Here is a 25,297-nt window from a genome sequence, read left to right on the forward strand (position 1 = left end):
GACTACCCACCCTTTTTGGAGACCTTGGAGGGGGTGCTGGAAAGCGCTCCTTCTGGTGACTCCCTTGTTCTGCTGGGGGACTTTAACGCTCACGTGGGCAACGTCACTCAGATCTGGAGAGTGTGGTCGGGAAGAACAGCCTCCCCTGATCTGTATTTGAGCGGTGCCAAACTTCTTGTGAGAGTCTGCTGGGAATGTTTCGCAGAGTTTTCTGTCAGAAGGAGATTCAAATCCCACCTCTGACAGAACTTCCAAAATGTTCCGGGTGAAACGGCGAACATTAAGTCTGAAAGGGCCCTGTTCCATGCCTCCGTTATTGAGGCAACATTATTGCCTGTCGAGGCAGCAACCCCCGAACCCGCTGGGGAACATTGGCAGTTAGGGATATTGTCAAGCTGAAGAAAGAGTCCTATCGGGTCTTTTTGGTCTGTGGAACTCCAGAGGCAGCTGATAGGTACTGGCAGTCCAAGCGGAATGTGGCTTCGGTGGTCGCAGAAGCAAAAACCCGGGTGTAGGAGGAGTTTGGTGAGACCATGGAGCAAGACTTTTGCTCTGCTTTGAGGAGATTTTGGTCCACCATCTGGCGCCTCAGGAGGGGAAAGCAGTGTGCTACCAACACTATTTATGGTGGGGACAGTGTGCTGCTGACCTCTACTCGAGACGTTGTGGATTGGTGGGGTACTTCGAAGACCTCCTCAATCCCACCGACACGTCTTCTAGTGAGGAAGCAGAGTCCGGGGACTTTGAGTTTGGCTCTCCAATCTCTGGTGCTGAGGTCACTGAGGTAGTCAAAAACCTCATTTTGTGGCAAGGCCCCAGGGGTGGATGAGATCCGCCTGGAATTCCTTAAGGCTCTGGATGTTGAAGGGCTGTGTTGGCTGACGCGGCTCTGCAATGTCACGTGGACATCGGGGGCAGTTCCACTGGACTGGTAGACCAGGGAGGTGGTCCCCCTATTTAAAAAGGGGACCGCAGGGTGTGTTCCAACTACAGGGGGATCACACTGCTCAGCCTTCCTGGTAAAGTCTATTCAGGGGTTCTGGAGAGGAGGGTCTTCTAAATCCGATACCATGGTCTTGAGTTGGAAAAGGGTAGATTGCCTTCTCCAGGTCAGGGATGAGGTCCTGCCCCAAGTAGAGGAGTTTAAGAAACTTGGGTCTTGTTCACGAGTGAGGGAAAGCGGAAGCACGAGAATGATAGGCGGATTGGAGCTGCATCTGCAGTGATGTGGGCATTGTACTGGTCTGTTGTGGTTAAAAGAGAGCTGAGACAGAAGGCAAAGCTCTCGAATCACCGGTCGATCTATGTTCCTACCCTCACCTATGGTCACAAGCATTGGGTAGTGACCAAAAGAACAAGATTGTGCATACAAGCATCCAAAATGATCTTCTCCGCTGTGTGTCTGGGCTCTCCCTTAGAGACAGGATGAGCAGCTTGGTCATCCGGGTGGGGCACGGAGTAGACCCACTGCTCCTCCACATCGAGAGGAGCCGGTTGAGGTGACTCGGGCATTTATTTAGGATGCCTCCTGGATGCCACCCTGGAGAGGTTTTCTGAGCACGGCCAACCAGGAGGAGTCCTAAAGGGAGACCCAGGAGGGACTATGTCTCTCAACTGGCCAGGGAGCACCTTGGGATTCCCCCAGACGTGCTGGCCCAAGTGGCTGGGGAGAGGGAAGTCTGGGCCTCTAGATTTAGGCTGCTGCCCCCGCGACCCGACTCTGGATAAGCAGAAGAAAATGGATGGATGGATGGATGGATGGATGGATGGATGGATGGATGGATGGATGGATAATGCAGTCAGAACCATCTCTCACCTGCAAGAGGGAGCTGCTGCTGGAGGAGAAGCAGCTCTACTCTGAGACACTCACAGGTATTGGAACTTCTCAACTTTTAGCAGCCAGGCCGGCAATGGATGGACGTTGCCAGATAAAGCTTGTTTTTCTAAAGTGACAGAGCCCTGAAATGGCTCATTCTGGAAGGTGTTGAAATTGTTCAGAATAAAACTACTGAAATTGCTTTGTGTGAGAGACATTTTTTAGCACAGAACTTCATGAACAAGTTCTGTATCGATCATTGAACCATTATTACTTAATAAAAATGTTATAAGAGAGTTCACGATATTTTTTATCCAACTACATTTCCCTCATTGCTGCTTCGATATATTTTGGAAGATCTACGGGGCATACCATGTAACATAAAAAGCAAAACTTTAATTTTATTTTCATCTACTCATAAAAGTCAGGTTAAATATGAGGTATTTTCTTGAATATAGTTTATTTTTTACATACTTGCTTTTTACCAGCAAAGTTTTAAGCACACTCGTGGACCTGCCATTAATCTGTTTTAGGTTGTGTTTTATGTCATTAAGTCTGGATGCTCTCATTCTGCATAAAACCAGTGAGTCGTCTGCAAATGATTTCAGCCCCAACCTCTCTAATTGGTTTAACATTAGTTACCACAATCAGTGTGCTTTTCTTCTGTGGAGGAAGTTATAAACCTCAGTATTTATTTTGCACGCCCTCATTTGCACCATTAAAACAGCTAATGAGTAATAATGCCTTTCCACCAATTGATAACGAGCGCGTTTGGCACCTTTGGACTGTGTGTGGGCTGTGATATGTTTCACTTTAACAACAGTGGGTTAATGGTGCTATTAAGATTCATTTCATAGTTGTTTTTGATTAACTGTTCCCAACGTTTTCAGCTAAATGAACTGGGCCACAAATGATCCAAATATAAGGCTAATCGCATAATGATCAAGTTCCAGACTCGGTAAGCCACCATCTAACAATCTGGCATTTGAACATATCTATCGTTTCTGACACACAAGCCAGCCTCCTATAGCGTCATCCAATCTTACACCCTGACACCTACTGAAATCTCATCCAGTATCACTGGCTAATAGCTCAAGAGTGACTTACACCTTCAGCTGTTTTATGACTGGTATTTCTTTATGAGACCACAGTGGGTTTTCCAGCTCTGAAAGGTCAGGCTTGGCTTCAGTGGTCTGAATGAACAGCTCGTTTCCTAGCAGTGACATGACAGAGAGTATATGGTACTTCTGTTATTTTATTTCCCGTTGTCCGTGTGAGGCTCAGAGACAAAGCAAATCTTAAAGATTGTGTCAAACCACTGTCCTGAGCTCCTGCTTCATGTCCTGAACACCACTTGGCTCATTATGAGCTGAATCACTGAGTCAAATCTCCACCGAAGGGCTCTGCAGGATCTGTTTCAGTGTTACTGGAAAAGGTAGCTCGCCTTCAGCTGCCTTTAGAAGTTGTGGTTGATTTAATTTTATATGGAGTGAAACAATGAGTTAGGATGGGCTACCGCTGAGGCAGCCGTCCCATCTGGGGGTGACCAAATGGGATTTTCAGCAGTCGGCGCTTGATATCCCCGCTGTCGTCTTTTATACGATGGTGAGATGAAAGAGGAAAAAGAGGAGGAGCACAAATGAGGGCCGTGTGGATCTGAGAAAGAAATTCTGGCTTTGGCTTTGTGCGCTTTACGAGAACTCAAAGCTAAACTCATTGGACAACTCACTTGCTAACTGCTCCCTGTTATAGAGTATATCTGGTTTCTATCACAACGAATGTTGCTTGAATGAACATGCACGTATAAAAGAAAAGCTCTGCACACGTGCTAACACACACTCTGGGTTATGCACATCAGTCTTAAATTAAAACACAATATATATTATCACACACACACACACACACACACACACACACACACACACACACACACACACACACACACACACACACACACACACACACACACACACACACACACTGCAGTAACAGTGTCTGGGAGCAATCAAAAAGCAGCACAACTCAGCCTGACCGATTCTTGTTTCCCTGCACCCATGTAGTGGTTCTTTCCCATTGCTCCAATAAAACCTCACTAATGATTCCCCTCCAGCCATTCGCCCACACCCTGGTTCTGGAACCCAGCCCTGAATGCACACACCGAGGGACACTTTACGAGTCAAGCGGCCATGCTCACCCGTGATGTCATCCACGACTCTCTAATCCTTCCAATCCCTCGAGCTCTGCCAGCCTGTTATCCACAGGAATATTTAGGCTTGCTTCCCTCTTTCACCTGTTTTTTCTCCTCCTTTTTAATTTTTCTTCTTGGCTTTTTTATTTTCTGAGGTGTGAAATGGACGTTGTTTACACACACACACACACACGCACACGCACACGCACACGCACACGCACACGCACACACACACACGCACACACACACACACACACACACACACAGCAGATCTGTGGGTGGATATTTTTGTAAAGGGCTTTTCCCAAAATATACCGCTTGTCCAATTTCTGGCACATTAACTGCTTCTCATCTGACAGACCAAGCATCAGGCAGACACTGACTCGCTGTTTTCAGAATGACTCGTCTGAAGCTGCAATAAAAGATTTTAAGTTTCACCCTACCTTCTGCAGAGCTCTATTTATCCAAATAGGAAATATTCTGACATGTTCTCACACTCTAAATCTCCCAACTCGTACATTTTCTTGGAAAAAAATAAGTGAATGCACACGTAGCTGAGCTGTTATTTTTCTATTAAATTTTGTTTTTGTTTTGTTATATATATATATATATATATATATATATATATATATATATATATATATATATATATATATATATATATATATCAGCAACGTAGAGATGCTAAATCGTAAATCGATTAAGTGACTGTTTCCAAATATTAATGAATATTACAAACAAATGGGAATTCAACCTGAAAAAGTTATTAGACACTAAAGCAAAGACGGAATCCGGAACAGGTTTGGAAATGTTAAGAGGAATAATCCTTTAGCAGGCAGTCAGCCTCTTACAACACCTCCTCACTGAGCCGTCATTAGTTCCAATAAAATGAATGGTACTCTCTCCTCTCAGTCACTCAAAACATGAATGCCTCAATTCACCCTTTGTTCGGTTAGATCCTCCGTCAGTGGAGTGAAGAAACACTAAACACTCTGCAGCTAAATCAAAGGAGAAATGAAGTGGATGTGTTAAGTCAGCAGCATGACTAAAAAGCTTTTATTTTTGCAGATTTTTTTTTTTAGCCCTGCGTTTCAAAAATGTTCAAACTGTTGACTTCATACACCCGGAACAGTGGAACACAACCCACTGGTCTTTTCCCCTCACCCTAAATGAGAATTGTTTTAAATGGGTTAGGGTTATTCTCAGAAATGGGCCATTTCTCATACGCTAGTATGTTTACGTTCTATTATGTACGAGAGGACATGGACGACATTTGAAACAGAACCGTACTCTGTTGCATCATGTTTAAAAAAGCAACCTGATGTAAAATAAAGTCTAGTTTGTCCCTTAAATAACAAAATAACAATGAATACATACTATAGCATAGCATACCCCCGGCAGTTTATTTATATAGCACGTTTAAAATGCAGAATGGGAGCTGCCCAAAGTGCTGCACAGGCTAAAACAAAACACAACCATTACAAGGAGCTAAAGCAAAGGATAAAAATCTCAATCAAAGGCAGATAAAACATGATGAATACTAAGAACACATTAAGACAATGATACAATAAAACACTAAAACTAGTCACTGTCTAAAAGCCAAAGCGTAAAAGTGGGTCTTTAAACGAGATGTAAAAACCGCCAGAGATGGAGCCTGCCGAACTCCAATGGGCAATGAGTTCCATAGCTTTGGAGCAGCATGGACAAATGCTCGATCCCCCCGCGATTTGAGTCTCATCCGTGGCGTGTACAGCAGCAAAAGGTCAGCCGACCTCAACGTGCGCGTGGGCACATATGGAGTGAGAAGGGCAGAGAGGTAGAGAGGTGCCAGGTCATTGAGTGCTTTAAAAACAAAAGTAAGTAACTTAAACTGCACTCTGAAAATGACAGGGAGCCAGTGAAGACGTGCCGGGACAGGGGTAATGTGGCTATGTCGGTGTGTACTCGTCAAGAACCTGGCAGCAGCGTTCTGAACAACCTGCAGCCGATTCAGGGCAGAGTCCGTAACACCAACGAGGAGGGCGTTTGCGTAGTCCAAGCGAGAGGTAATGAAGGCATGAATGACTGACTCCAAATGCCTCCGTTTCAGGATTCGTCTGAGGTGAGTAAGGCGGCGAAGCTGATAAAAACAAGACCTCACTACGGAGTTTATCTGTGGCGCCATTGTGAGTCCAGCTTCCAGCTTGACCTCGAGACTCGTCACACACTGTTTGGGGTTAAGGGTTAAATGGTCACAAACAGGGTGAGAGCCATGGTGGTTGTGGGGGTCAAAAACAATAAACTCAGACTTCTTTTCATTCAGTTTTAAGAAGTTGGATGCCAGCCAGCCCTTCACGTCATCCATAAATGCAGCCAATTTCGAGCCCACATTCTTCTCGTCCATTTCCACGTATAGCTGACAGTCATCTGCGTAGATGTGGTAGCTCAGGCCATGCTGATTCATGATATTGCCCAGAGGCAGAAGGTAGATTGAAAACAGCAATGGCCCTATCTGCAAAATATTTGATTTTGATCAAAACTGTTGAAGTACCAGCATTTCCTACTGTTAAATGAAGAAAAAGGTTTATCTGTCATCAAAACAGCTTTTTAAAGGGATACTTTTCAGCTAAAATAAATTTCTTTAGCCGGTATGTGCAAAAATTACCCTTTACGCGGGTTTAATGAAAGGTCACCCATTCACATCCCTCCCTGTGGCCGGAATATTCCACTTGCAAGACTCGGATGCAAAGGAAGGGCTTCCTTTTGATGCTGTTGGGGATATGAATGATTGGTGGAGAGAAAAAGAATTCCACGTGAAAAACTGCAATGTGAAACTGACAATAAGGGAAAAGTTCCTATATTCATTTTGCATGAACGGATATGAATTCTTGGAGATTTAACTTATTTTAGGATGGCATCAATGAACCTATTGGTGATTTGTCCTGAATGATGTTGATTCGCTGTCACAGATATTTATAAATCTGTTCACAATAAAAACACTTTAATTATTCATAACCTTTAGAGAAAAGACACACTTCACATGTTCAAAATACTTTTTTTAAACTTTGTTTAACTTCAGACTGAAACGAATGTTAAACAGAACCGTTGAACAAAGTGAAAATCAGGATTATGCAATAAAAAAAGCATCCAGTTGTGAAACAAAGTGGCGCTAAAAATAAAAACGATTCATAATGAAAATGTTGAAATTCTTTGTATTATGTCTAAAATGTAGATGTTTATCTTAAAAAATAAATGTAAATTCAGTCAAGTTGTTCATTTTTTTAGACGTTATTAATGTGAGGTTTTTAATGAAGTGTCATCTTCAGCGGGGTTTCGATAATATTTTGTATGATTTTATTGTTTCTTGCAGTTTGCATGATCTAAGGTAAGTGTGTTGAGGAAAACTTAGCTGGAATATTGTGTTGTGGCTGAGTTCCAGTAGCGTTGATTGCTGCAGTCGGTGTGGTTTCCTTCACTGGGAAGTTTTCTAACAGCATCTGTTCAAAAATGCTTGAGCCGGTGATAAATCAAAGGAAAAAGCACTTCTAAAAATGCTAGGTGTGTGTGTGTGTGTGTGTGTGTGTGTGTGTGTGTGTGTGTGTGTGTGTGTGTGTGTGTGTGTGTGTGTGTGTGTGTGTGTGTGTGTGTGTGTGTGTGTGTGTGTAGAGCTTGAAAGGAGGCCATTAAAAGAATCACTGCCACCAAAAAAAGCCAAAAAAACCTCCCTAAGGTAGCACACAATGCCATAGCCGGGGTTAAGTGCTTGGATTTCAGCCGATAGGGGATTTGGGGGTCCCCGCGTTTTCAAGCCTCTGTCCCCAAACCTTGCCTTCATCCCACCTCTCTTCATAAAACACATTCCTTCTTTCTGCGTCTTGCTCTCACACACAAATGTCTCTTACTCCCCCTCATCCCACCCTCCGAAGTTCCAGTCATCTGCCATAATCAGAATGATGATATACGGGCCCCATTAAAAGAGAGGGGCTGCTGACATGCAGGACAAAAGCCCCTCACAGCATATCCAGGAAGCCTGCCCATCCAGGTGCACTCTCCCTTAGAGCCAGAGGCCTGCTGCTCTCCCTCCTTCTCTTTCTGTCTTCCCCTTCTCCCCTTTTTTTCCACCCCCTCCACCCCCCCAAATGCAGCGTGAGCCCATTCAGAGGCAAGGAAGGAAAAGGGAGAAGAGCAGATGAGGAGTGGAGGGGTTGTATGGACCCAAGAAGGGATTTGCAGTGTAAGATTTGAGACTGAGAATATCTGTGGGGAAAGAAGGGGTGAGGAGAGATCAGGTGCGCTGAAAAGACAGGACATTTGAGAAGTCATCGATGGGGGAGAGGGGAAGGGTGGTCAGTGAGCTTGAAACAATGATAATAAAGTCTCCCCTTTCACTTCATGCCCCTCTGTCCCTCGTAGCTTTTCTTTGCTCACCGTCTCTACCTGAGTAACCTACCGCAGCGCATCACTGGAGCCAGAGGGAGGCTAAAGCGACGGGGTGGAGGAGCATGAAGAGGAAGGAACAGCGATATGATGGGATGGGTGGCATCAGGGGGGAGGAGAGCATCAGTGGTCACACATCATCACTACAGCCATTGGCTCCTCTGTCGGCAGGTAATTTAGCCTGGAGGGGTGCACACCAACACACACACACACACACACACACACACACACACACACACACACACACACACACACACACACACATGAGGGAAAGGACACAGCTACTGTCAAGTTTGTGTCAAGTTTCCTTTTTTATTCCTTCACTTAGAGTTTGCATCTCCCACTCTGACCTGGCCTTTCACATAATAGATGTCAGATGGAGCATCTTTTCCCATCGGGAGCATTTCAGAGGCAAACGACAGTGAAAGCGTTCCATGTAGCTGGTCCTGCGAGGTCACAAAATCACAGGAGACTTGCAAGATCACGCGTGATTTGCCAGTTCAGGCGATACCGCAAGGAGAAGAGCAGAACACATCCCAAAAGGTCTGTGGGTAATTTTCTGTTGTTTTTACCTCGGGTACGGTGGTTCCATAGGTAATGACGTATTCCTTTTAAACATTTTATATATTTTTTTGAAAGTTTTTTGATGTCTTACACTTATTGTGTAATTTGGAATGTGGAAACATCAAAAATTAGACTTGAAGCAGAAAAATGCGTCACTACATTCTGGGACACACTTTTGGAAACGCCATCCCATCCATAACTAATTGTGTGTCCTACGTTTGATGGACGTTTCACTGATCTGTCCAGTAGAAAGGCCCAGTTTTATTTTCATTTAACAAGATGTCTTTGCAGCATAGTAATGCAACAAACAACGGGCTGACTCATGTTGGGGGATATCAGTGTTTGTTGCTTCTTGTTTACCTTCTGGCAAACGTCTTCTGCTTCTTCTGTCCCAGAGAGCAAAGTAAATTAGACTACTTCATTTAGTTTCAAAATCAACCCACATCATTGGATCATCGTTGATTTTTCTATACTGTTTCAAACAACTAAATGCTCAATTACACTGTGAAAGCGTGTGGTGGCCTGTTCTCCATGCATCTATATTTAAAGGCCACCCCCAGATACACAAGAGCTTCCAAGGTCCACTAGACAAATCCCCCTTGGCACCAACCATTCCCTTAATACACACCAGTGATCTGCCCTCAGCTTGGTGTGTGGTCCTCTGGTCCGCAGGGAACTGTAAAGAGAGCTGACATCTTTGTCTAAGATGCTCTTTTTATCACATATTCTCTGTCTTTGACTCTGAAGGGCCTCTAAGACAGTTTTCCCCTTAGATCTCCCTCTGAGTTCATTTGTCAAAGCTCTAAATGGTCAAGGTCAAAATATTTAGCTTTTATCGTATTTTCTTGGAATTAAACACGACCAAAAATAGCTCTACTACCATCCATTTAATTCAGAAGCCAAATTTCACTCCACATTTAAATGTGTTTGAGTCTGAGTCAAGTGTGATAAGTCCTAGCCATCGCCAGCCAGTCAGCAAGGTGGTAGGAATTTTAATCACCAGCTTTCGGCTGCCTTTTCCTCTCCCACCGTTCTGACACTCAAATAACGATCGAACAGGCTTTGTCGTTTGGCTCCTACTGGCCTGGCTCACAGAAAAAAGGTGACACACAGAATAAAGTCCAACCTGCACACTTTAAGAGCAAAAAACAAGAGCAAACACCTTGAGTACACAGAATGCCTTTCTTACATTTGACTTTTGTTTACTTATTTTTGCTTTTGCACAGTTTGTCTGCTCGTAGTGTAATTGATCGCATTTAAATGGCTGAAAAAACCTTATTGATGACATTTTTTGTGTACCTGCGTAGAACACACAAACTCAATCGCACTCTCTGTGGAAATGAAGGTGACAGACTTTCGGATTGCTTGCTGCAGACACTACCTTCCATCAATAAGCAGGGCACATCCATCAAAACCAATCAGAAGAGTCTGTGGAGTTTGTTATTGGAGCTCTGATTTTGGACCGGGGGTGCTTAAACACTCAGCGGTAGGTAAAGTTGACAAAGTCCTGGGTTGTGTGTGTCTCGTTGCAAGTGTGTGGCACACTCCACTCCGATCAGACTTTACTCTCCTCTTGAAGCAGAACAGATCTTCTGGATAAGCTCACCCAGAGGCAGAGGACCCTTCGTCCCACCCCCACCGGCCCCCTTGATGCATTCATATTTATTCCTACACGTGCCTCCTCCTTCATAACCGCTGTCTCATCTGTCGTGATCGGATGGTCTGCACAATCAAACAAAGGCAGGAATCCTTTTCCCCCCTTTTTTTGTCCAGTTGCACTTTTTCAGCTTGTAGACTTTAATGAAGGTGTTGAGTTTCCCGGAGCAGGCAGACAGCCAGTCGCAGCAGACAGCAACCGATTGTGGATGCGAGGAAACAGAACAGTCGTCCTGGTTACGAGCGCCACAGTGTTTTGGTCTGTAAATGATGACTGATGTGGCTGCACTGCTAGTCGTCCCTCAGAATGTGAGACTGGACAAAGTCAAGCACAAACATCCCATTCCAACACGCTTGTCCGACAAACTGTAGATGCACTTTCTCTTTAAAAAGTATTTGACTGAATGAAAAAAGCTAAGTAACAATTTGAAGTACTTATTCAGCGAGAAACCTAAAAACTTCTGTAGACATCAAGCTTTATATAAAATACATGCTCTAATATATGTTATGCGCTTTAAATGGTTGTATAGTTATAGGTGCAGAATTATGATAAATTGTTTAATTTTATTTTACCTTTGCTAAAATTACTAAAACATGCTGAAATCTAGATCATCACTTTAAGGAAACTGAAACAAGACATCCATTCATTTGAAACAAATAGGAAAACGTCTGCCTGTGTCAACCACAGTCATAGCATTTCCTCCACTGACCATTATGTATATGTGATGCTTTAAACTAGTACATATCATTAATTTTCCATATAATTTTCAAATATCAATATAGAAAAAAATATGTAAAGCTGCAACAATGTTTAGATCAAGCCCCCACAATGCGGGTCTGGAAGTGAGACCAATGCGGAAGTGACATAAATAGCAGTTCTACCCTCGTCCGCTGGGGGCTGGTGTCAGAAGCGAGCAGATCCTCATTGACTCCCATGTTAAAAAAAAACAATTTCACAGCAGAAATAAGCATGTTTACAGCCTGGTTCCAAAATATGTTTTTGGTTTAAGTGATCTAGTTTACACTCATGACAACCCTGAAGGGGGGTGAATTTTTTCTGACTCTTCTGTTTAAGTGTATTGAAAACCTAAAATTCTGTATAATTAATGAGCATCAGACCCACGTGACCGCAGAGCTAGCTCCACGGAAAGGCCTCAGTAGCCTCAGTCTGAGCCTCGGTCTCGCCCGAAAACTTCCGCGATTTTTTGTCTCTAGTAGTTGTGCCGTTTGTGTATTCTTTTTTGGATATTATTTGTGCAATTGTTGGACAAAATGACTTGCTGTGGTATTAATTGCTTTAATAGAGCGTCCAAGGAGTCTCCACTTCATTTTTTTTTTCTGTAAGTAAAATTATATTTATGTATTTTAGGTCACTGCCGCTTTTGCACTAGCTGAGCTTATCAAAGTAGCTAGCTAATTACCATTTTAACATGTACTGTTTAACCATGAAATTCAGATGTAATACGGTAAAATAATAGGGTATATGTCGATGGGTGTAAAACCCAGTGCATTTAACATAATGTTGAGATGATGTCGTTTTTCCTCTCTGAAAGTGACAGAGACTGCTAAGAGAGTTGGATGGGTGGCCATTTTGAATAGTGCTGGGATTTTCTGATTTTGTTTTTTTCGGACCAGAGGAAATAAAACTGGTTTTCCTTGTCTATCGACGAAGTCATCATGTGTCTTTTGTCCTCACTACACTTCACTGTGTAACAGTGGTGTCAGAAGTGGGATAAGAAATGAGAGGACGTGGAAGAACCCGTGCGACAAAGAAAAGCCCTCTTGATGACATGGAAGAAACAGAAGGTCGAACAATGGAGCTAGATACACCTCCTGAAGGAGCCACAGGTGGCGATGAGGATTTTGAACCAGTGGTACGGCCTAAGCAGACTACAGTTGGTACTGTGAGTAAAGAACTTTCTGAACTTGACATATTTGATGAAATGAGAGAGTTCATGCGGCGTTCAAAGCGAACTGAAGCCATATTGTTTGAGCAGATTAAACAGTTGAGCAGTACCATACCAAAGCTCCAGCATGAGTTATATTCTGAACTTTCTGAGCCTTATGTCCAGACTGAAACGTCTACAACAGCTGCTTTTCCAAAGCAAGAGGTCCAAATGCCTCAGGCGTCAGGAGAGCCCCCTCAAGGACACCCAGCTGATCCTCATTCACCTTTACGACTGCCTGCACCACCTCAGCTGCAGCTGGCACAAAGCGTTCCAGCACAAAGGGTTGGCAGGATCCATGGAGGTGAACCTAGAATACCTGACTTCAAAGAAGGTGAGGATCCTGAGAGCTTCTTTGTACGATTTGAGCGCATGGCTAAGACATGGGGATGGCTACCAGCTGAATGGGCTGCTAGAGTGGTCACATTGTTGACTGGAAAAGCTCTTGAGGCTTATGCTGGTATGGATGAAGATCAGTCTGACTCATATGATGCTATTAAAGCTGCTGTGTTGTCTAAGTTCAACGTGACAGAAGAGACTTACAGATACCGGTTCCGAAGCACCAGTGTACCCGTGGGAGAGACTGTACGGGAAACCTACAATCGCATAAAGGGACTCTACAAGCGATGGATGCGGCCGGACAGTCGGAGTAAGGAGGAGATTGGAGAAACAATCATCTTGGAGCAGTATCTGTGTGTGCTTCAGCCAGACGTCCGCACCTGGGTGAAGGAGAACAATCCCAGGACAGGAGAGGAAGCAGCAAATCTGGCTGAACGTTACCTAGCTGCTCACCGGAAACCAGCAAGGTCAAGGACTGCTGTGGGACGACCAAGGTTTGGGGAGGTAACACCTCCAGTTACACCTGGTTTTGAAAGCTTGGACATTAAAGGTGGTAAAAAGCCACTTTATTCCAGTTCGAAGTTTAACCTAATTTGTTATCACTGTCAGCAGCCTGGTCACAAAGCTTCTTTGTGTCCACTAAGAAAACCTAAAATGGTAGAGCTATGTGTGGTACCTGCCAAAGAACATGGTCAGGAACTGTCTGATAGTTTGATTCCACATAAGCATGTGGTGGAGGTAAAAGTAAATGGCAGAGCATTAAAGGCTCTAGCAGACACTGGTAGTTCACAAACTTTGGTAAAATCTTCTATGTTGAACAATGTACTGCCTGACTTTAACAGACCTGTAAACATTACCTGTGTTCATGGATGTCAGAAAGATTATCCAACTGCAGATGTTACCATAGAAGTAGAGGGCCAAGCCTTTATGTCAACTGTTGGGGTTTTGAACCAGTTAGCATATGATGTAGTTCTAGGGCAGGACTTGCCAATCTTAGACAGCTTGGTTCAACAAAACTCTGCGGCATTATCTTGTGCAGTCGTTACTAGATCTATGAAAAAAGGTTTAGAACCACTCCCAGATGCAGAGGACAATTTGTATGAAGGTGGGAGTAAAACCAGGAAAACAAAACGACAAAGAAGACAGGAGAAAAACAAGTACAAGTGTATGTCAAAACTTGCTGAACCTGCTTTGCCTATTACCCCACCTATTGATCGGCAGTGGCAGATCCCCAATAACTTTAAAGAGAGCCAAGAAAATGATCCATCTTTAAAACCTCTTTTGCTCAAAGCACATGAAGTTCATGGTGAAGAAAATGTTGGGGGGGTCAAAAGTTTAGATGGAGAACCTTTTATAATAAAGGATAAACTGTTGTATCTTGCTGATATTGATGAACCCAGACTGGTGGTGCCTGAAGAGTACCGTGCCGTAATCCTACATTTGGGTCATACTGTACCCTGGGCGGGACATCTAGGACAGGCAAAAACATACAATCGTGTTGCTCAACGGTTCTATTGGCCAGGAATGTACAAAGATGTTGTTGATTATTGCAAAACCTGTCATGACTGTCAACTAGTTGCTCCCACCAAAGTGTCAGACAGAGCCCAACTACAAAATTTACCAATAATGGATGTACCTTACAAGAGAATAGCCATGGATGTCATCGGTCCATTACCCAAGAGCAGTAGTGGGCATAAATATGCATTAGTCATTTGTGATTATGCAACCAGATACCCAGATGTTTATCCATTACGTTCCCCTCAGGTCAAACACATTGTCCGGTGTTTGGTAGATCTTTTTTCCAGAGTTGGCATCCCAGAGGAGATTCTAACAGATCAAGGTACTAATTTCATGTCACACTTGATCAAAACTCTATATAACCAACTTGGTATAAAAGGTATACAAACATCCCCATACCACCCAGAAACGGACGGTTAAGTAGAAAGATTTAATGGTACATTAAAACAAATGTTAAGAAAGTTTGTTGATGACACTGGTAAAAACTGGGATAAATGGTTGCCTTTTCTTTTGTTTGCCTATAGAGAAGTACCACAGGCTTCAACTGGTTTTTCCCCTTTTGAACTTCTCTATGGAAGGCAGGTCAGAGGCCCTTTGGACATGCTGAGAGAGGGCTGGGTGGCTGGAGTGGCACAGGCATCCGCAGAAGTGGCTTCACCAACGAACATCGTCTCCTACATACTACAAATGAGAGACAAACTGGAAACATACAGGAAACAGGTTAAAGACCACATGCAAAAGGTACAACACAAACAAAAGTCATGGTATGACAAACATGCCCGTGAAAGAGAGCTGAAGATGGGCCAGAAAGTTTTAGTACTTTTGCCTACTGGACCAAGTAAGCTATTAGCTAAATGGCAAGGACCCTACACGGTGGGTAGAAAAACGGGTCCAGTGACATATGAAATTATCTGTCCAGACAAACGAAAATCAAAGCAAGTACTTCATGTGAATCTGTTAAAAGAATACCATGAGAGAAATGTCTCAGGACCAGCTGTGAAGCAGATTCTGATGGTTCAAGAACTTCAACCAGAAGACAGTAGTATTTTGGAGGTTGGAGAGGAAGAGATGAGTCCATCCAGGGATACAACACAGTCCAAAGCAGCTCCTGATCATCTGACTGAAGAGCAGCGGCATCAGCTGAATGAGGTGAAACAATCTTTTCCATCTCTATTCTCGGACGTACCAGGCCGAACTGATGTCATAACACATAAAATAACTGTGAAAGATGCTAAACCTGTTCGTCTCAAGCCTTACAGGATTCCAGAATGAATGGTGGAACCATTGAAAAAAGAGGTTCAAGCAATGCTGGAGATGGGAGTGACTGAGCCATCTAGAAGTGAATGGTCAAACCCCATTGTGCTTGTTCCTAAGAAGGACTCTGCTCAATTTCGATTCTGTTCAGACTTAAGACAGCTCAACAGTATTTCCTGTTTTGACTCTTATCCTTTGCCACGCATTGAAGAACTGCTTGAAAGACTTGGGAAGGCCAGATATATCACTACCTTGGATTTATGTAAAGGTTACTGGCAAGTGCCTTTAGACCCATCCTGCAAAGAGTACACAGCATTTCAGATTCCAGGAATGGGCCTATTCCATTACACTGTCCTACCCTTTGGTCTTCACGGGGCACCAGCTACTTTTCAAAGATTAATGGATATTATTCTTAAAGACTGCTCAAAGTGTGCTGCTGCCTACCTGGATGACGTTGTGATTTACAGTGAGTCATGGGAGGATCACCTAAGACATCTGAAGACTGTGTTGGCAAAGATCCAGAGTGCTGGTCTGACGCTGAATGTGAACAAGTGTGCCTGGGCACAGAAGGAAGTGAAGTACCTAGGTTATCTTGTTGGACATGGACAGATAAAGCCACAAGTTGAGAAGGTGACAGCTATTCAATCAATACCCAGACCCAAGACAAGGAAGCAAGTGAGGTCATTTTTGGGTTTGGTTGGGTGGTATAGGAGATTTATTCCACATTTCTCAACTTTGGCAGCCCCTTTAACAGAGCTGACAAAAAAGTCCAACTCCAAAGTCAGATGGAATGATGACTGTGAACTTGCTTTTCAGTCCTTAAAGAAGCAGATATGTCGAGCTCCTGTTTTGCAAAGTCCTGACTTCTCCAAGCCCTTTGTTGTACAGGTGGATGCTTCAAATGTTGGCCTTGGAGCGGTACTGGCTCAGGGAAGAGCTGGTGAAGAAAAACCTGTTCTATTCCTGAGTAAAAAGTTGTTCGATCGGGAGAAAAGATACTCCACAGTAGAAAAGGAGGGACTAGCAATAAAGTGGGCTGTGGACTCTTTAAAATACTACTTACTTGGAAGAGAGTTTATTCTGCAAACTGATCACAGACCATTGTTGTGGATACAGTCCAAACAACACCAGAATGCCAGAATAATGCGTTGGTGCCTGGCCCTCCAGCCATATCAGTTTACCATACAGCATTGTCCAGGTAAGAAAAACCTTATTGCTGACTACCTTTCTCGTTTGCCTGAGATGTGTTAACCAAGAAGGGGGGGGAAGTGAGTAAATGTTGAGATGATGTCGTTTTTCCTCTCTGAAAGTGACAGAGACTGCTAAGAGAGTTGGATGGGTGGCTGTTCTAAAATAAAATGTTTTATTTTATTTTAATTACCTTAAAAGACTCAAAGTCTCTTTTTACACTTTATATTTATTTAATCAGGATCGTTGTCAAGTCGACGCCAGAAACAATGAAACACAACTTGAATATCAGATGAACAACAAGGCTTTATTCAACCGGCATTCATACAAGTTATCAATCATGAACGAAACATTTCTCTTACCGTTGCTTATGGGTGGAGAGCTGAACACCCCAGTTAGAAAACGTAATCCATGAACCTCGTCAAATAGAATCCTTCAAACAGCTCTAACAGCTCTGAGCTCTGCTCTGCTCCTTATACATTCCCTGATGTGCGTGCAAAGCTGCACACCTCCACCAAGATTACCTTGATTACATCCTCATGATCACATTATGTTCAGCTCTACCATGATTATCCTCATGATAAGTGTGATTGACAAACAGTAGTGATCAATAACTTGTATAAAGCAATTATACAACAGATGACAAGTTCATTTTTATTACATTCCACTCTTGAACTTTTCATCTAATTTATGTAACATCATGGATCCATCACCATTTCCCCATCAAAACCAACGTCATTTATAACATACCTTGTAGTTCCACTTTAATTTTCATCGTAGTCTTTGCATTATTACCCAATTTATTTCTCTTCTTAATCGAATAACATACCAAAGATTACACAATGTTAGAATGCTGATTATAATTAATGCTGCAATCATAGGTGGAATTAGCACTTTATTAGCGGTACTCGACATGCCTGTAAATATATCCCACCAATGATGAGCGGAAGCCTGTTCAATCAATGTAGCAACATGTTTTATTTCCCCTTGCGCCACAAGAGTAGACACCATGAGCCTGGAAAGGTTGGACCTATGAGAGTCAATCAATTTTGCCACTTCAGTGGAACCATCCAATGCGCATTTGAATTGTTCCAGTGAGAGTGTCCAAGGGGAGTGTAAAACCTCCCATTGTATCTTAGTCAGCCGACTAGATACAGTGTAATTACTCAACCAATAGGTCACGTTATTCCATTCCCACATATAAACCCTTGAGACAACCTGAAAAGGGAACTGAAGGTACCTGTGGGGAATTGGTCATTGTAGCCACGCATAAGGTGTTAGGACCCACCTGCCAAAACTGTTCCTCTGGGGGTGTGACCGTCCAATCACAGAGTACGACCCTTGAATCAGTGAAACATGGATTGCTATGTCCTTTTACCAATGGGCAGGCTAAACCCTTATCAGTCTCATCACAGTGTTTTACTTCATATGTTCGATTTGTTTTAACATCCCACCACTCTCCACTAACATGGAGATACCAAAACCCTTTAGTGGTTATCACCGGCAGTATCTGATATCTACACACAGTCATTACTGATGTCATATTATACTGATCCCAGTATCCAGTACACATAGATTTATTACAAATCGTCATTTCTGCATGTAGCTGTAGCCATAATGAACTACTGATGTTCCATAATGTTCGCCATGCATGATAGTTATTACTCATTACCTGTATTTGAAACCTATTTCTCTGTGTCTCAGCATGAATAGTCTGCAAAAAACAGACTGTCCAATTACCTATGTGTGACAAATTATGCAATGCATCATAAGTTTCATTCCAAAGCTTTAGATTCCATTTAAATACACTTTTCCACACATCACTTCCTTCTAACTGACTAGATACAGTCGAAGGCATCCATCTTGCAGTCTTGGTGACAGCTTGTGCGGTGTATTCTCCAGTGTTGGACAGCATAGTTCGTGTCACCTCATTGTCTGCTGTGTTAGCCAGACCATACAAAGTTCCAGTTCCTCCTAGCACGGTGTCATACCATGCTCGCCTCCTCCTGTTACAAGGCGGAATAGGAGGGAATTTCACAGTCCATCGCACATATTCGGCTACCCTTATTTGTCCCATTTGTTGACAAGTGTGAACCAGGGGAGCTACAGCTGTCTGCGTAGCTCTAGCTGTGTCGGGCAGCACCCAGAATATGTACAAATAGGCGTATCCTCCTGTGATTACAGTTCCATTCCTGATCCGGAAATCGCGATCAACCTTCATACTCCAATTTGTGCCATTTTGTATGCAAGTACCATTCCCCTGATGGTATGCACAGATGCGCGCTGCAGAATTAAAGGTTACTGTTGATCCTTGAACCAACACCCCCGGGCTGATCACCCTTCCTCGGATTTTAAGACATCCTCTGCACCGGTACATCTTACCGGTAGATGTTAGGTTTCCCAAGTAGCAAGCGTCATTTGCTCTGCATGTGAATGTGCCTTGAGTGCGGTTGGACATACTGCTAACCAATTCCAGATGGCCCATGACCCCTTCTTCCAACACTTGTCCTTCCGTGAGCCCCCAACAGAAATGTGCCCTCAGTGCGATGACAGCGAGGACATGGAGGACGATGACCAAACATCCGACACCACCAGGTCCGTGGAGCCCATCCATCGCCTCGACAAGGGTTCAATCCTTTTGTAGGGGAAGGGGACCCAGTCAACCACCGTCACTCAGACACCCGCCTATGGGATACATACAAAACTGCAGATAGAATGACAAGCATTAATTTTCTCTCCTGTAACATTTGTTTATCGGAATATTAATCCATTTTTCCTCTCCGGGGAACAATACACTTACCACAGCATCTTTTCCCTGTGCAATAATCTCTCCAGCTCTGGGAGGACCATTGAGCTGCTCCACCCACACTTTTGCCCCCGCAGTAAAGTCTGATGATCCAAACCCAGTTTCACCCCTCTGAGTGATAGTGGTAGGTTTAGTAATCTCTTCAACTTTGGACATTACACACCGTTTGATTACTAACTGAGCTATCTTGTCTCCTTTTTCCAGTACCAACGGTTCTTTACCTGTATGCTGACACACCACACCTATTTCCCCTTGATAGTCTGAGTCTATTACCCCAGCTAAAATGGTTAGACCCCTCAAAGCTAAACCACTTCTTGGACACACATGAGCATAAGTTCCTGGTGGACATTGAATTCCCAATCCTGTTTTTACCACTGTCACTTTATTGGTTACTAAAGTGATGCTTTCCAAGATTTTAAGATCTAATCCCACAGAGCCCGCAGTTGCTCTAACAGGGAGTTCTGCCTCAGAAGTTAGTTTCCACATTCGTATAGGAGGGTCAGTAGAAGTTGTTTCCCTTCCTGCCCTGGCAACCATTATTACCATGTGTACTGCTTTCAACTCCGCCCATTGACTACTCTTTCCTGTCCCTGTGAGTTCCATAACTTGTTGTGTACCAGGGTTAAATGCCCCAGCCTTCCATTTCCTGGTTCCTGCCACATATTGACAGGAACCATCAGTGAACCAGGCTCGCTCCTGCTGCTCTGGGGTGAGTTCGCTCCATCTTACCCCCAGTTTCACAGGAGAATCCTGGATTGGTTTTACCTCAAAAGGCACTTCATCCATTTCTGGAACGTCTGCCACTTGCTCGTGGAGCATTGATACTCCTTTTTCTCCTGGTTTCATTCTCTCAGAAACATACCACTTCCATTTTATGATGCTAGCCTCTTGAGCTACCCCTATGCGGTGAGTTGTAGGATTGCTCATGACCCAAGTTAGAATGGGTATATGTGTTCTCATCATTACTTCATGCCCCACAGTTTGGGCTTCTGTTTCCAACAAAGCCCAATAACATGCCAACAACTGTTTTTCAAATGGAGTATATCTCTGTCCTGCATCAGGCAATTTCCTAGACCAAAAACCCAAAGGTTTTCTGCACCTATCTTGTTTTTGCCACAAACTCCAGTTAGCATAATCATTTACTGCAGAAACCTGTAACTCCACTGGTCCTGACAACATCTTCCCCAAAGAAACAGCTTGTTGGATGGCCTCTTTAGCTAGTTCAAATGACTGTTGTTGATCAGGCCCCCATTCAAACTGCTCCTTCTTCCGAGTGCATCTGTACAGAGGCTGCAAGATCTGTCCTAAATGAGGTATGTGGTGTCTCCAGAACCCAAACAACCCAATATACCGCTGAGCATCTGTCTTATTCTGTGGTATTGGGAACCGTGCTATTTTCTCTTTAGCTTTAGTTGTTATTTCTCTTTCCCCTCTATTCCAGATAATTCCCAAGAACTTCACTGACTGTGCAGATCCCTGCACTTTCTCTGGATTTATCTCCCATCCATGATTCTTCATATGTGTTATCAGAAGTGGGAGCAATTGCTCAACCTCTTCTTTAGTGTTTCCCTGAATCATGATGTCATCAATGTAGTGTGATAGCAATATGCCTGATGGGATCTTTAAAGTCGACAGATTTTCAGCCACTATCCTATGACAGATTGTGGGTGAATGCAAATACCCTTGTGGTAATCTGGTGAAGGTGTACTGTCTTCCTTCCCATGTAAAGGCAAACTGTTCCATCTTGTCCTCAGAGATAGGTATGGTAAAGAAAGCATTGGCCAAATCTATCACCGCATACCATGTACCAGAGTGATGCTGCACCCTTTCCACAATCGTGATAACATCCGGAACCGCAGACGTTAAAGGAGGAGTATGTTTATTCAGCGCTCTATAATCCACAGTCATTCTCCATGAACCATCTGATTTCTTCACTGGCCATAAGGGATTATTCCACCGTGTGGTGCATGTTTTCAAAACTCCTGCCTCCAGATATTCTTTAATAGTGTCCGTAATTTCTTTCTGACCCCCAGGCAACCGGTATTGTTTTTGTGATACCACCTGTGTTGCTTCAGGAATGGGAAAAGGTGTCATTTTGACCTTGCCTACCAAAATGGTGTGGATTCTGTTTATACCAAAACAAAATCGACCATGTTTCAGATGAAGAGTCATTCCGGCCAATATATCCATTCCAATAATCCATTCCTTTGCAGGAGCCACTACTACACTGTAATTTCTAATAGGTTGATTTCCTATTTTTAAGGGTAAAGTTACTCCCTTTCCTACTAACATCTGCCCCCCAAGTCCAGTCAAAGGTACAATGTTTCCCTTTATTTTATCAGGATTGCCATGAATTACCGAGGCCTCCGCCCCAGTGTCAACCAATGCCATTACTGTCTGTACTGATTTTTTCCAATAAATCTGTAATTCCACATGTGGTCTGATATCATTTATTGACCATCCTGAGGCACTGGCAACAACCCGAGCTTGACCTTCATCCTATTCATCATCATGTTCCCTTCGGTGCTGTTTTTCCTTTCTACGCTTCACTGCCGCCACCTGATAACACTCATCTGAACTCTCCTCCTCTGAAGATTCCTTGGGAGGGGCGGAAGGTTCAGCAGGCTTCGACGCCACCTCCCTGATCACATTCTGCAACATTCCAACCAATTCTGACACAGACATCCTGTCGTCCTTTTCAGGACAATGTCTGAACTGACAATGGACCTTCAGTCCCATTTGGCTGCATTTCTCCATCAATGCATTAGTGGGCAATCCATCAATCTCCTCAAACGGCACTCCCGCTTGTCGCAGTGCCCTCCACAGATCTGTTCTAGAGGGGCCCATTGCCCCCCCTTTACGACCCCTTGAATGTGGATCAATCCTGGGTTTATTTTCAGTTCTAGCTCCCTCTCTCCTCGTCTCAGACCAATCACCCAGCGTGGTGAGTTCGCCAAGACGATCTTTTATCGCGGCAAAAGTCTGGTCTGCCGCGCCAAACAACAAGCTGGTCACCATGGGTTTATAATGTGGTGGGGCATGTCTGATGAGGTGATCTCTAGTTGCCTTAGAGATGTTACAGTCCACCACTCCAGCTCCCCCGTTTCGAGCCACTTGCTCTCTAATAGTGAGTCTGGTGAGCCGCTGAATGGCATCTCTCACTGTCTGCCATTGCCCTTTAATCTCAGACCAGTCCGCCGTGGTAGGATAGATTACATGACATGCCAGAGCATATGCATCCCCCACATTGAAATCTTCATCAGCTGGCAATGCCCGGACTGTAGCCCGGTATTCAGCATTTATCTGTGCATCAGTACTTAATCCTGAAAATCTCATGGCATCACCGGCATCTATGGCTATATCACACGCGCCATCCTCCATAAGGCGATTAAGCCAGGAGTCAGTTGGTTCGCCTGGGCGCTGTTTCAGCTTCCCATTCATGTGATTTAACTCATCTTGTGAATAATCCTCTAGCGTTGTTAGCAGCCTAGGGGCGGGTTGTGGCTGCTGTTGTAATATCCTTCTTATATTACCCGCCTCATCGAGTTCCGGCCGTCCCTGATCATCCACCATATCTACCAGTATTGGTGGAATAATTTGCTGTTCTCGCCGACGCCTAGTAATAGGTCTTTGTTCTGACATCTTTATCCCCTGTAATGATGGATACAAGGGCTGAGGTGGTGGGTCAGGTTTAATCGCCCACTCCTCCTCCTCATCATCCCCCCAAAGATCCCCGTTCCATTTCTCAGGGTCCCAATCTTCACCAACATTCTTTACAAACGCCCGGATCTGAGCAGGACCTGTTCTACGAGGTCGCTTCTTTTCCTTCCTTTGCGCTCGAGACACAAAAGTCAGCGTTTTATCCAAAACATTCTGAGCATGCTTTAGCTCTTTCCCCATCACACACACTCTCTGCTCAAACTCTGAGCATGATTTTCCAACTTCTTCAGCATGGATTTTCTCCTGCGCCGCTCGCTCTCTACAACTGCTCAATTCTAACTCCTGTTTTTTCCATGCTTCTGCAAAAAGCCACATCATATCTCTCACTCCTGCCAGCGGCGCTTTTTCTTTAACTTCTATCCGCGTCAAACGGTCCAGCACCACGGCGGGGCTGACCACTCCATTTAACTCTCCCCACGGCCCAGGGCGTCCACCGCGCTGCCTTAACATATCACCAATGGTTCGGAACTCCTCCGTTTCCCAGCCGGGAATCGGCACGGGAATCGGCGTTCCCTCCCCAGAAGCACTCGGCTCCTTTTTGCTTCTCCAAAAACACTTCATTGTTGCTGGAATAGCTTGACTGATCCTGTTCGTGACGCCAAAAATGTTCTAAAATAAAATGTTTTATTTTATTTTAATTACCTTAAAAGACTCAAAGTCTCTTTTTACACTTTATATTTATTTAATCAGGATCGTTGTCAAGTCGACGCCAGAAACAATGAAACACAACTTGAATATCAGATGAACAACAAGGCTTTATTCAACCGGCATTCATACAAGTTATCAATCATGAACGAAACATTTCTCTTACCGTTGCTTATGGGTGGAGAGCTGAACACCCCAGTTAGAAAACGTAATCCATGAACCTCGTCAAATAGAATCCTTCAAACAGCTCTAACAGCTCTGAGCTCTGCTCTGCTCCTTATACATTCCCTGATGTGCGTGCAAAGCTGCACACCTCCACCAAGATTACCTTGATTACATCCTCATGATCACATTATGTTCAGCTCTACCATGATTATCCTCATGATAAGTGTGATTGACAAACAGTAGTGATCAATAACTTGTATAAAGCAATTATACAACAGATGACAAGTTCATTTTTATTACAGTGGCCATTTTGAATAGTGGTGGGATTTTCTGATTTTGTTTTTTTCGGACCAGAGGAAATAAAACTGGTTTTCCTTGTCTATCGACGAAGTCATCATGTGTCTTTTGTCCTCACTACACTTCACTGTGTAACACATAAAAATGGGTTGAAGTGGGACATGTTGGTGGAGCTCTCGGAGGGAGACTTCTGTGTTCCATTCTTCCACCCGGTTCTCCCCAACGGTCAGCCCGGCGCATCTCTGACCACGTCTGCGCCTGTCTGCTGCGCGGGCTGACTGCTTGTGGAGCGGACTCGGAGAGAGACCTGACCACAGAAATACTGCAGCTCGGTGAGTTGGTTGATAGTGCTTGATGTTAGTCTCCAGAAGTCTGTATGCCATCAGATAAACTCGCTTGTTTTTTTGTTTTTTTTTGCATATTTGCAAAATAGTGGTGGTGGGGAGCGACTTAATAACTAATTTGTCCACAAAAGCCGTGACCAGGTCCCCTGTTCTCATGGGAACTTGTGCAGTTTAATAAAATGGAAATTAATTAATAAAATTGATTATTGACTGTTTCATATCCCATCCAATAAGGCAATAGACTCAAGTGTTTCGTTTAATTTTTTTTTATAAAGTATAAATTTTGTATTACTCTTTATCCTAATTTTAGACATTTTACTACAGGCCATGATAAGCTGTTAAGTATTTTAAACCCATGTGCTTAAGTAGTTTTTTGTATGAAGTTTTCCTCTAGGTGATCCAGAGAGGCTTGACCTGTGGGTAAGCAACCAAAGA

At 43.8% G+C, this 25,297-nt stretch overlaps 1 protein-coding gene across 1 annotated transcript; it reads right to left on the reverse strand.

Moving 5' to 3' along the window:
- Positions 1–17,767: 17,767 nt before the first annotated feature.
- On the reverse strand, positions 17,768–24,481 carry LOC139063380 (uncharacterized). The gene is made up of 2 exons (XM_070545154.1): positions 24,223–24,481; positions 17,768–19,589 (listed from the first exon to the last, which is right to left on the reverse strand). The coding sequence occupies exon 2, from the start codon at positions 19,497–19,499 to the stop codon at positions 18,069–18,071; it is 1,431 nt and encodes a 476-aa protein (XP_070401255.1). The 5' UTR covers positions 19,500–19,589; positions 24,223–24,481; the 3' UTR covers positions 17,768–18,068.
- Between the last annotated feature and the right edge of the window lie 816 nt (positions 24,482–25,297).

The sequence above is a fragment of the Nothobranchius furzeri genome, chromosome 15 (genome assembly GCF_043380555.1).
Source record: "Nothobranchius furzeri strain GRZ-AD chromosome 15, NfurGRZ-RIMD1, whole genome shotgun sequence".
Lineage (NCBI taxonomy): Eukaryota > Metazoa > Chordata > Actinopteri > Cyprinodontiformes > Nothobranchiidae > Nothobranchius > Nothobranchius furzeri.

Bases quoted from the DNA above. Each gene is read 5' to 3' on its own strand.
- LOC139063380 (XM_070545154.1), bottom strand. From the start codon at position 19,499: ATGGATGGGCTCCACGGACCTGGTGGTGTCGGATGTTTGGTCATCGTC.